The sequence below is a fragment of the Phalacrocorax carbo genome, chromosome 16, assembly GCF_963921805.1.
Source record: "Phalacrocorax carbo chromosome 16, bPhaCar2.1, whole genome shotgun sequence".
NCBI classification, from domain to species: domain Eukaryota; kingdom Metazoa; phylum Chordata; class Aves; order Suliformes; family Phalacrocoracidae; genus Phalacrocorax; species Phalacrocorax carbo.
This window is the reverse complement of record NC_087528.1, coordinates 4412002-4425221: the sequence shown is the minus strand read 5'-3', so window position 1 is coordinate 4425221 and position 13220 is coordinate 4412002. Positions and strand designations below refer to the sequence as shown.

The following is a 13220-nucleotide window of genomic DNA, read 5'->3' as shown; positions in this document are numbered from 1 at the left end:
TAATGGCCCAAGAGATCATCTCTATGACAGTTCTCCTCAGGGCCAGTTTGCTTGTCATTTCTGCTGAGATGTCGATGCATTTGAAGGGAACACTAGCAAATGGGGTAAAAATGTCAGTTTCTTGTACAAAGCTGCGGAGCTCTTCCAGAACCCCCTGGTTGATTCGGCTGCAGATGAACCCTAGGCAGGATCTCCATCACTGGGGAGTTCTTAATGATACACAGGGTGAAACCCTGGCCCCTGTGAAGCTGATAGAAGTTTAGCTATTAATTTCTGTGAGGCCAGGATTTCACCCTGGAAAGGGAGTCAAAAGTACACGCATGCTTTCAGAGACAGAGTGCCTGATTAAATACATCTGGTGCACTGCTCTTTTATCAATCATTGATAAAATAATGCCTTTTAAATATAAACTTTGGGTAAGCTTAGCTGCAAAATTCAAACATCTTCTTTTACAAGCCTTACAAGCAAAATTTGTCTGCTTTTCGTCTGAAAAGATCAGAGTTCATGGTAAGAAATAACACATGCCTGTACCCATCCACTCCAAACTCGTGTAGTATTTGATGTTCTGCTGCAATGAGCGATTAAAGCATAGACAAGCCAGTTAAAATATTTCCAGATACATAAAACTTTATCACCTAAGGATGTCACGCAAAACTATGTTCCTCCTCATTTAGTTCCTGAGCAGTTGAACACCAGCGAGGAACTCATCTGGATTTCCGCGTGGGCTGTGCCCCCGCACCGCCGCTTTTGGCGTCCCGGAGGGCTCCGGAGAGGCAGCGCGCCCCGCGCCCGCCGGAGTGGCGATGCGTTGCCACCCCGCACGGCGGTGCGCGGGAGGGCGGAGAGGGCTGGAAAACGCGCTCGCAGGCCCCGCGCCTGACGTGACGCGGCCGGGGAGCGATGCGGGGCCCCGCCACGGTGCGTGACCTGCCGAGGCAGGAGCCCCGCCTGTCGCCGGTGGGCGCATCTCCGCAGCGGGCGGCTGAAGGCTGCAGCGCCAGCTCCGCAAGCGAACCCACGGCGGAGAGGGCAGCCTCCCTGCCTGCCCTGCCCAGCCCAGCCCAGCCCAGCAAGGACGGCCTTCCTCCCGGCGCCCTCCCAGCCGAGCTGGACCTTCCCCGGTGAGTGAGTGCCGCCCCGCCCGCGGCAGTTCCCGCCGCTGAATTTGCTCCGGTCCCTTAATTGTTTCGCTCTCACCAAGAACTTTGTTTACAGTCCCTTGTGCAGCGAGCTGCATCCCCCTCTTATCCTTGCTCCGGGCTAGTGTCCGCCGCAGTCCCGTCCGGCAGTCGGGAGGTAAGGCACGGCACGGCACACCATACCATAGCCTAGACTGGCACGACTCGGCTTGGCTCGGCTCGGCTCGGCGCCCGCCCGCCCGGTGGCCGCGGCTGCCGGTGCCCGCGGAGCGGGCTGGGGCTGCTCGGGCACGCCGGGGAGCCTCCCCCTCCCCTCGGGTCCCCGCTCCGGCCGGCGGGTCCCGAGGCGGTTCCTGGCGCCGCTCCCGCCCCTGCGCCGCGGGGCTTTTCCCGGGGGATGAGGTCTTACAAGCTTCGGGGTGGTCGCAGCCGGAGGCGCTCCCCGCGCTGCGGGTCGGCGTGTGCCCCGCCGGGCTGGAAGCTAAAGCGTGCATAAAGCTTTCCTTGCCTGTTCGCCGCTTGCATCGGTGCTCGGGGATAGGCGTGACTCGCCGGGGCTTACTCTAGGTGTGGGGGGCGTTTAACAGCCGCGTTTGAAAGCTTTGCGCTTCGCAGATAACAAGGTTTGTTTGTGGAGGTGCGTGTTGGCTCCCATCCTACCCTCCAGCTACGCCTGAAACACGAAAAAGGTGTGAGTGCTTGAATCTGGTAATTGTGTTACCTGAAAACTTGGTGGTGGAAACTCAGCGGCGTTGCGAGGCTCAGGCAGTTGGCATGAGTGTAATGTGCTCGCCTCCTACCCCGCAGTTCAGGGCCTGATCCTGGAGCCTTGTAAGTACAAACTCGAGTTCTGTATTTCCAGGAGTGTCCCCACGGGGAAATGCTGCGGGTTTGCGTTGGGGATTACTGTAGTCTGTTGAATTCCAAATGAACTCTGCCTCTCCTTCAGTACAGAAGGACTCCTTACGCTGTTTTCCATAGTCGCTTCAGTGCAAAACCAAGTGCGAAACACGGGCATAACGATTTACTGGAATTTTACATAAGCAAAAGAGGGTGTCTGAAATATTATGCAAAATACAGAGAATCAGGTCCAGAGCCTGAAGGCAGAAAACTTAAGTGGATCCCACTGGTTCTGAGTAAAATGCAAAAAAGGGTAAAGGGTTGTAGCGGCTGAGAAATACCAGCTCTTTGCACTTGCACGGAGATACTCGGTATGTGGGACGCCTCCTGAGAGAGCACCACACTGAAATTATTCAGAGGTAAACTATTGGAAGCTTAATGTATAGATTTCACATGTTTCTGCTTCTCAGCTCTGTGGTGAGGGAGAAAGGGAGGAAGGAAGAGATCCTGTCTGTAAAAGTTACTCTGACGGTTTTTATGATAAAGACATTTATTTTAAAAAATTACCTAAATTGTAGGTAGTCAAGGGCAAATACAATAAATGACGGACAGAGCAATGAGTCTTTTCAAAGAATGATGCTAGCGGCGTGGCTTAGGGGGCACAATTGCACTAGGAAGAGCTTTGCAAACAAATGTAACCGTTCTTGTAATACGAGTGGAAGCTGACTGCAAACTAGTTTCAGAGGTCTGCTTTTGTTTGACTGTAATCTGGATTATTTATCTACAGTGTGGGATTTTTTCTGCATTTCCCTCCAAACTTTTCCAAAAGTCAAGCTAATTGCTAGGTAGTGTGCCCAAGAATATAGTCAAGGAGAGAAGCAAGGAGACTGCCTCATTATTAGCAAACTTCAATAATAGGCTAAATATACTTGAGCTATGTCACAGGCTCATTCCAAGGATCATCTAGAGAAGAACAGCAGCAGTTTGTGCCTGTAAATATTTGTGTTTGTGAAATGTTAGCATGGCCTTAATAAGTTAAAAGGAGAAAAAGCCCTTGAAGTTTATCATTATATGAACTTATTCTCATTAATTTATTGTCATCCCCACTTAGGAGCTCCTGCTTCAGTGTCAAAATGATATTCCACAATCATGCACATATAGAAAGGGAATGTTGAATAAGATTAGCAACATAAATCTCTGCTGCTTCGTAAGTTTTACCCAGCTGCTTGGTGATTTCACAGCTGTTTCTGCAGTTGATAACAATTTCCATCACTCCGCTCTCTGCGGAGTTGTCACACTGCCCTGCTGCGGGTTCTGCCCTGTCCCTATTTGAGTTATGAATCTCATTTTTAAAAATTAGAGGAATGAAGAACAGTAAATATAATGGAATCACGTTTGTTACAGTGAATTCTTGGACTCAGTTTGCCTTTTTTTTTTTTTTGAGAGGAGTTTTGGAGATTATATTATTTAGGTTTTTGCTACAGCAGATTAGATTTAAAAGGGTTTTTTAATGGAAAGCATGTTGTCACTGTCAGTTTACAGTGAGGAAAACCAAGGCACAGGGAGTTTAAGTTATTTGCTCAAAGAAATGGAGACACAGAAGAGACAAACCTGAAGTATTCTGAGCCATGATTTGGTTCTTTGATTCACATAGGTGAAGTGAACAATAGAAATGAAGTAAAATGAGGTTTTTAACTGTAGAAATTCATATGCATTACCTTTTCCTGCCTGGCTCTTTCTGGGGGACTTGCCTGGGTTGTGACACTCATCATCGAGACGTCACGTCATCAAAGGAAAATGTTACATAGGGCCAGAAATGGGTGGCTGCTGCCAAGAAAAGAGGCAGAAACCACTAGGAGAGCCAGAGGGAGAACATCTCCTGCTTGGGTTAGGTTAGGAGCAGGGGTCAGCATACAGCAGGAGCTTTTCCACGCATGAGGTTTTTTTCTTAAGAAGCTGATAAATCCATCAACTTTTCTTGTAGGAAACTTTCATGCTAGAATATTGTCACCTCCAACTCATCATTCAGCAACATCTGATACTTCAAAGCCTGGAGCGGCTCTTACTGCTGCATGACTCTGCCTTGAATTGACATACAAGACTCCTTAAGCAGTCTTCCTCTGCTACTGAGCCAAGGGATTTGTTACGATGGATTTCTCATGGACCTGGTAGGTGTGCATGCTGGTGGATTCATGTCTTTTCAGTAAGTCTCAACTTACACTTATTGGTGGGTAAAACATTCCTCTCCCCTTTGTCCAGGGTTAGCCACAGATTGCCACAGAAAACAGTGTCTTCCTCCAGGTCAAAGTAGCTCCTTAAGAAAGTACTCCTAGTGCGATCAGTGAGAGGATGCTGGCCTTGCTGGGTATCTTTGCCTAAATTTCTTACCCTGAAATATGAACCAAGTCACCTGTTGGCGTAAGTCAGAAGTGACTTCACTGGCAATGAGGATCTAGCGCCCTGTTTTCTAGGGCTGAATACATTTACTCGCACTTCAAATAGGTCTGTTGTTTATTTAACTTATGGTATTTCAATAGAGGTTTGTTTATTTGTTTTCTATGAATGCCTGTCTGCTTACATCCTATTGCAGGCAAGAGCTGTCCTCTGTAGAAGTGAACAGGTATTTTGCCATTGACTTAATTTTGGTAGTTTAGGAGATTTTTTTTTTAAATTCATGTTAGTTTTGACTGTATAAATATATCTTCTTTCTTCATAAATCTCTGTATAAGATGTCTAAGGGATTTAGTGCTCATTGGGGATGTATATGAAGCAGGGGGACAAAGACATTAGAGACAGGAATAAGTATACTTTGTTGAATGTTAAAGTTTTTCAGAATAATCATGTTTATTATGAGCCCAATCCAAAGCCTTTTCAAGTTATTGGGAAGTTGCCCTATTTCTGTGATTGATATGGAGTATTTGCACTTTTGAATAGTTATTACAATGTATTTGGAACTAAGAAACCTTTTATATGGAAAATGGTTATTTTTTTTCAGCCCTCAAATTTAATAACAAAATATTGAACAAATTGAATTTGGCTTATGGTAGCATCAAAACAAAGGTGACATTTGGGGACCACATTTTCCTGTTGTGCTGAACTTCTGTAATGTTTTATGGATAAGTAATGCAGCAGCATAATGGCACCAGTGTGAGTCTCACTGCCGTGTAAGCCGTTATTGAAAATGCAGAACTGTGGCTCAGATACATGTGGGGACAGACTGATGACGCTCTACAGCAACCCCATGGCTTTCCTGGGCTCTTTCAACTGATATAAAAGGTACTTAATCATGGATTAGAATTTGAAGGACAAAGCAACAGAACCTAGGAGAACCTAGGATATCTAAGGTGTCAGCAGAGATGTATTTGCTTTGTCTGATAAGTACTGATCCGATCCCCTGCCTGCCCTTGGAGATACCAAGTACCTTCACAGAAACACACAGAATCACAGAATGGTTGTGGGAGGAAGGGACCTCTGGAGGTTGTCTGGTCCACCCCCCTGTCCCGCTCAAGCAGGGTCACCTAAAGAAGTCTGCCCAGGACTGTCCAGATGGCTTTTGAATATCTCCAAGGATGGAGACTCCAAAACCTGTTCCAGCGCTCAGTTACCCTCACAATAAAAAAGCGTTTCCTGATGTTCAGACAGAACCTCCTGTTTCAGTTTGTGCCTATTGCCTCTTGCGTTGTCAGTGCTCAGTGTGTGCTTGGTTGTGCTGTGCTCAGTTGTCATTTGGGAGGGAAAGGCTGCTCAGGTCCTTGCAGGGTTGAGCCCTGAAGGTGTACAGCAAGATACAATATTGAGCTAAGCACTCTTCCTTAGAGCAGTAGAACAAAAGCTTTGTCAAACCAGATCTCATCAGGGTTCAAGGAAACTCGGATATGAACTCTCTGACTAGATACAGAGTATAGCCCTTTTGTGTGTGTGTGTTTAAAAACAGTGAAATCCTCTTTCTTGCAAAATACACAGTCCATTATATGAGGTGCTGAGATACAAAACCAAGGGCTCTCCACAATGGACGAATATATCTTAGCAACAAGGGTGGGAGTGGTGGGAAAGGAAAAAGAGAATACAAGTATCTGGCAATTAACTTCCTAGTCACAGATGTGAAGGTGATAAAAGTGATAAAAGCATTACTGCATTGCCAACGCTCTTCCTTGTTCTCTGAACTGCATACCATGCTGCTTGTAGGAGCAAAAGCTACACAGCCCATATGGCAAAGTGGCAGAGGAGTCCTGTGAGCTACTCCCAGCAGGAAAACCCAGTGGTTCCCCAGTGTCCCAGTCTGTTGTACGCGGTGGAGTGCACTGAGCGCACAGCCTGGCCCAAGGCAGCACAGCAGTGCCAGTGGCTCACTGCAGACCCCAGGGTGGCCCCCACCCCAGTAGAGTCCCAGTGAGATGGCAGAGGTCTGTCGTAGCAGCGGAGAGCAACAGGCTCATCTGGCCCTGATCAGGTGGAGTCTGGTTCTGCATGGGGCTCCATGGAGCCAAAAGCTGTTGTGCACCATAATGCAGATGCAATCAAACTGTGCCTGCCGTCTGTAGGACTGAGGGTGTGTATATGATGTGGAGACAGGAGGAAAGCAACCTACTGTAACTGAGTGAATGTGACTGTAAATCTCCCTCCCACACAGTAACATGGGTGTGGTTTCATGGACTTATAAGGGACCCATTACTTCTGCATTAAGCCAATTTAAACGACAAGCTGACAGGCTGGCATTGATGTTGCTGTAATGGTAAGTTCACCAGCTTTCAGCTGGCATTTGAATGCAGGGAACTGTTTTCATCCCCATTCTCCTCACATCCATGCCTAGTCATGACCATTTGAATTTTGTCAGCAAGTAGCTTTTGTTTGAGAAAGGGTTCAATGTCCAGTCCTGTTTTTTGCCAGGCCAGTTCTTGCTCATGTTATCGTGATGTGCACTGGAGCAAATCTGGGTAATGCGTGTGTGTAGGTGTATATATAAAGAAACAGCGTGGAAAAGCGTGTGAGCAAAAGTAGAATTTTTAACCAAAACAGCCTATGAACTTCACCTCCTCGTCAGAAGATGTAATGCTATTGAAATCTAAATTGCATCCAGAAATACTGACTTTTAAGATGTGACTTGAAGTGGAATCTGGCCCACAACACTCTGAGGTTGGTGTCTGTCTTGGTCTGTGACACTGTTCTTTCTAGCACTTATGCGCATGCTGATGACTACTGTAACAATTGTTTCGGATCCACCACAATCAGCAGTGTTAAAATTAATCTTGTGCATAAATCCTTGCCGGGTCAGAGTGTCTGTTTGTTTGCGATCCCACACGGGATACTTCTGCGTCACTCATTTGTCACATAACAGTAACACTTCTTGAACTTATGCTTTTCTCTCCACAGTGCAATGCGTGTTCAGCAGAGCCTGCTCTAGCCTAAGAACTGACTAAGTAAAGACAATCAAGATGACAAACGAACCTATTAAAGAGATCCTGGGTGCTCCGAAGCATCCTGATTCTGTAACCACAGAGAAGAGTAATAACAATGACTGTGTGATAACCACCATCCCTCTTGTCAGTGAATGCCAGCTGACTGCAGCAACAGGGGGCGCAGAGCTCTCCTGCTACCGCTGTACCATCCCCTTCGGTGTGGTTATCCTCATAGCCGGCATTGTGGTTACAGCTGTGGCATACAGCTTCAATTCCCATGGATCGATCATCTCGGTGTTTGGATTAGTCGTCTTGTCATCAGGACTCCTTTTGCTGGCTTCTAGTGCAGTGTGCTGGAAAATCAGGCAGCAAAAGAAGAAAGCAAAGAGGCGGGAGAGCCAGACGGCGCTTGTGGCGAATCAGCGAACCCTGTTTGGTTAAAGACATCCAAGAGAAGGCTGGACAGAAGGCAGAACCTTTGCAAGTCAACTTGACTATTTATCAGTAGGAAAGATTGCAGGTTTTAATTTAACTTTGGAAATGAACTGAAATGAAAATGGAATGGATTAAGAAAGACCCTTAAAAATTCTGCAAGTACTCAGTATTTTTCTTACTGCAGACTTGGTAGTGATTCTTTCCAAGATGGAAGAAAAACCACTCTTTCTTCACAGAAAACAGTGTCTTCATATCTGCAATTGTCATAACTGCGTTCTCCAACATGCTGATCATGTTGGAAGGGGAAATGGTGAGAACTAAGAAAATAATTTGAACTGACTTGAAATGCCAGAGATCTCCTTAAAGTACACACTGTGACATTTGACCAAGGGAGAAGTCATAGCATTTAAAGTGACTGCAAGCTTACGGCCCAGATTGCCTGTGACTTAACTTGTAGCTCAAAAAAGAAAAGCAATAACAACCAACGCACCTGCAGATTGCTCTATAAGCTGATTCTTATGTTTTATGTAACTTCCCTCTCCCAATATCTGTGGTACTTCCCCCCTTTTTAAAACCAACTAATATTAATTTTGTTTTACTATTGAATAGAAATAGGTAGAAATGTGTAATTATATTGTCTAACCTAAATAACGAGGTATGATTATAGCTTAAAACATGAGACTTTTTTGTAAATTTAAGTGGTCAGGTTTAGCACTTTTGATTATTTTGCTATAAAATTAAAGAGTAAATGTCATTAAAATAATATTCAGTGCTGCTAGACCTTTAGAAAATCTTTTTGTATTGCTATCAGGATAGTTTGTATCTTCAACTTTGACTGCTTTATGATTCTGTTTTTGTAGAAAAACACCTGTTACAATTACTGTCAACATACATACTGCTGATCTCTTCCAAACACCGCTATAGACTATGGATTTTGGTTTGATAGCCCATTCCTCTTCAGCTTGATTAACAGCTCAGTTATTGAAAAATCGTAACGGTCAGTTCTGCAGACGCTTCCTGGCATAGCCAGTTTTAGACACAACTATCAATCATCACTTGTGGAAGCAAAGTCATCTGCGTAGTAAGTGTTTGCTGAATGAGCTTTGGGATTGCGAATCTTTATGAAAAGCAGGTCTCAGGTGCCCCCTGGGTGTGTCTGAGATGTTTGATTTTGTAACTCCTGTGTTCCAGAGGTCTTCCAACTTTCCTCAGGTAATGAATAATTGAGGGGCTGGTCCCCAGTTGAAGCAAACCAGAACATGTCTTTGTCTATATCATGAAGGACAAGTAGTGCTGAGCCAAGTCACAGACGTCCACCCCAGTGTGTATGAGGGTGTCAGAAGGCAGAGGGGCTGCATGGAGTCCTCCTTTTTTTCCTGTTTTTTTTTGAGGGGTTTCTTTTTTTTTCCCCTTCCCTTACTTTCTTCAGACTCAAGGCCTGGATGTGATTTTTGCTTTCCACCGCTACAGCAAGCGAGGCCTGTGCTGGTGTGCCTCCTCCTTGCTCCCCAGAGCCTCTGGCACCCACAGTGGCTGTGGCGATGCCACTGCAGAGCACACCTGCCAAACAGGTGCCGCAGGGGATAGCCTTCTGCAGGTCATCCAGAGCCGTATGCTTCTCCTGCTGAAATCACCCAGGCATTCTGGCTTAGGTGCCTCCATTTCCTCTGCCCTCCATGGTTTAAGCTTGTTACATCCATAACTTATCCCCGGATTTGCAAAGTGCACTTTGTGTTTTAAATAGAGCAAGCTATATGTATGGGAGGGGATGTTTGGAGTCAGTATTTGCGTTGCCACACTCCGTGGTTACCAGACGCTATAATAAAATCACTTGCATCAGAGGAAAGCTGACAACACATTTTAGCACTTCCATAGCCCTAACTTAATCACGGCAGGAAGCTTTCCTGCTGCTAGGAGAACATGTTGCGTCACCAGAACATCTGACACCGGTGTCTAATGTCAATCACTTTGCTTAAGGTCATTAAAAATATTAGGGTGTCCCCTTACGATGTACAGGTTTTGCATGAGTGACAATTCATGGGAAATGCATAGCATGATAAATAATGGAACAGGTGGACTAAAGTAGTGTCTTTCCTGTTTAAAATGAGAAAAGTGATTGACATTAGCAAAGCTGGATAAGCTAAATAGGGCTGTTTATTTTTTTTTTCCCTGGGAACACAATAGTTTTTCTGACTCCTTCTTCCCCCTCCCCATTTCTTTTTCCTCAGTGGAATTTTGCGGGCTGCCGAGGAGAGAATTGCAGGGGCTGTAGAGATGCAGCGATTTCCACTACACATGTGGTTTCCAGGCTGAGTCCAGAGCAGAAGCAGCCTGTTTCCCTCTTCAGAAGTCTTTCCCATACACGGGTCCGCCCTTCACCATCGCTGCCATACAGGCGAGCTTGCATGTGGCACGTGGAAGGAAAGTAGAGGTGCAAGGTGAGGCTCTGCTCTAAGCCAAAAGAAAAGGCAGTGGAATAGAGGCAATGGGTTTTTGGGAGCATTTTTTTCAGGAAGGGTAAATGAGAGTAAGAGTTGCTCTGCTGCTGCTAGAGGAGATTTCATTTCCCTAATCTCTGCTCTCTTTTATATTTGCACTGCGTACACAAGGACGCAGCAGAGTGCCTGCACCACCCTCTGCCTTGCTAATTGTAGGGCATCTAGGTATTAAGCAGCATGTAAGCAGTGACAGACAGCATTGCAACGACCCTAGGCATGATCTCTTAACATAGCAAAGCTTCAGATACAACATGGTGTCCCCTAATACCAGCTAACTGACAGATTGAGAGGCCTCTAGGTAATATAGGGCTGCCATAGCACACATGGCTGAGCTTTGTATCATCGGCTGTATCCTGGTGAGACAAGGTACATGCACAAGCATCTTCATACCTAGTAGTGAATGAAAGCCTGCACAGGAATTCACTCTTATTTGTCCTTTATTCAGAGAAGCAAATAGTAACTTTATGGGGAAGAATCCCAGCACCTGGTCCTGGTGTCCTGCAGGAGCAAGGCAGAGGTTGTGAACAGTTTAGTCAGACCTCATGCCATTGAAGGTGTTTTCATGTGTTTCATCACTAAATTGCCACATGGCCTTAGAAACTGGCACAGGCTTCTCCACTGTGATTTGTGTGTTTTGATTTTGGGACAATCTGAAGTAGTGGTATCTTTTCTGAATGACTGATGATGACATCCAACAAAAGTCTCACAGTCTGTGTTTCTTCCTCCTACAAATCTACATATTACAGACATTTTCATTACTATCCTCTCTCTCCCTGCACCCCTTGTCCTGGTTCCAACACAGGAACAATACATTCTTTTTAGCTCTTAAAAAACAATCATTCTGGGAGAGGTGCTACGTGAGTACAGTGTGGCAGGCTCAGCACCTTCATTTTTCCAGAAACGGGTGATATTGTTAGATCTGAAATGTTTCTTTACAAGGGCATGTTTACAATGCTTTTACAAGGGTCAACCCCCTCAAACTGGTCAGCTACAAACAGCAAGATTTTGGCTTCAGCTTTTGAACACGATGACATAATCTGGACTGACTCGGGGTTTCATGCCTGGATGCTGGGTCATGCAATCCACCAAGTCTTTGATACAAAGCCGTTTGGAACTCCACAACTGCCGTTTGGCGTTTCTCATGGGAACCTGAGAGACAAACGTCAGCCTGGAGGATGCAACCCTGTGGAGATCACAATGACTTTCCAGTTCAGAAACACGTTCTCTTCTGGTGTGAACAGGCTTTGAATACGGCAAATGGTATTTTGGTTCTGGGAGAGGTTGGGTGGGAGCTGATGCAAATTTTATTGTCGCAATTGCTTGTCTCTCCCTTCCTGAAAGCTCTGGCAGCATTGCGCAAGCAAAATTGCCCTCACAAGGATAGAAAATTATCTAATAGGGGAATTGCGCTGATGCACCGGGCAAATGTTACGGGGATCTTAAATAATAATTTCAAAACCTAAGCACAGGAAATTGTGTCTGTAACTACACCCTGTATTGCTATTGTACACAAAGCCAGTTATAGCCTGGGACAGTATTTTAAAATAATAATCAGTTTAGTATGACAATGCTTAGTATTTGTTCAAGTCAAAACGCCCAATTTACGATTCCCCAGTCACTTAACATGTCATGTTTTGTACGTGACTGTGGTTCTGATAGCATAATTTGCCAGGTTTAGAAAAAAAAGAAAAAGAGAGAAAGGTTAGTTTCACGGGCTTATGTCAATAATTAAGTTTCTCTGCCTTGGACACTTGGGAGAGCTCCTGTTACTGAACAACGCATGTACAACATCGCTGCAGCTCTACAGAATAGGAACCAGGCTCAGAGTATGGAATGGAGAAAGGCCTGAAGGTCTCATCAGGATCTGGAAGGGTCAGGCCAGGAACAAGCCCTCTGGAATATCCCGTGTTCTTGCCTCAGTTTTGCTTATCCAGAGCAAAGCCCAGGGCTACGCTACTGAGACAGAGGTTGTTGCATATTATTAGCAGGCTTCACCTAATTTGTTTTTACAATGGGCTCCAAAATAACAAAAGCAGAACTATATGGGCAGCCATAATTTTGCATATGTATTTCCAATACCTCTGATGCTTTTAGACCGTAGGACGTTTTAGCTATATCAGTACAAATCTTTGTCAATTACAAAGAGCTTTTATACATAAAAGTACATTAACATATCAAGAATTGCACTGTATGATGTGAAAAATTACATAAATCCTGGCAAAACTCTAAGTGTAGACTAGATCTTACAGGCTAAACCATGTGGGAGAACAATAGTATTAAACTGCAGAATCAACTTGAATTTTTGGCTTTTATTCAGGTTGTTGATGTCACTATTAACATGACAGAGGACCTAATCCTTCCTCTTGTGAGCAGCCAGTTGGAGTCCTATTGTCCTAACTCATGCATCCAAAACTTTGCATTTGTGGCAAACATGGCATTTTTGAAAAACACTTTTCTTTAAATTGATTGCTTTCACAACTCTTTTGTGTGTCCTACAGTAAGAGAAAAAAGTATTAAACTTTAAAAACAGAGAGGAAAAGAGGAAAGAAAGAGAAGAACACGCAACAGCAAATGTTGGACACTGCATAAAGTCATGGAGGGATAGTAGAGCTTTACACAAGTGCTTCTAAAACATATAAGTCTTGTTCCTGATACATTCTTGGCTGTATCCTCAGTTTCATTCTTAAAAAATGCCTGAAGTCCCCAGGTTGACATCAGTCTTAGATTACACCTCATATTTCTTCTCCTTTTCTGTTTCCCAGTTAGCTCAGCAAAAGGCAGAAGTTTCATTTCGTACCATCTTTTGCAATCTGACTGAAATTAAAATGGCCATTTGGGATTTGCAAAGGCAGTACCCCCGTGGTTTTGTAAGTTATAAGGCATTCAGCCACAGTCTACTCTTGAAGAGGTAG

General features: G+C 44.9%; 1 protein-coding gene across 4 annotated transcripts; it reads left to right on the top strand.

Moving 5' to 3' along the window:
* The first annotated feature begins 1041 nt into the window (after positions 1-1041).
* On the top strand, positions 1042-8590 carry TMEM100 (transmembrane protein 100). Of its 4 annotated transcripts, none has more exons than XM_064466844.1 (3): positions 1042-1121; positions 3964-4147; positions 7350-8590. In XM_064466844.1, the coding sequence occupies exon 3, from the start codon at positions 7412-7414 to the stop codon at positions 7814-7816; it is 405 nt and encodes a 134-aa protein (XP_064322914.1). In that variant the 5' UTR covers positions 1042-1121; positions 3964-4147; positions 7350-7411; the 3' UTR covers positions 7817-8590. The 4 variants fall into 4 exon arrangements, with proteins under 4 accessions (XP_064322914.1, XP_064322913.1, XP_064322917.1 ...); XM_064466843.1 differs by lacking the exon at positions 1042-1121 and adding an exon at positions 1183-1296; XM_064466847.1 differs by lacking the exon at positions 1042-1121 and adding an exon at positions 1739-1828.
* Positions 8591-13220: the final 4630 nt, after the last annotated feature.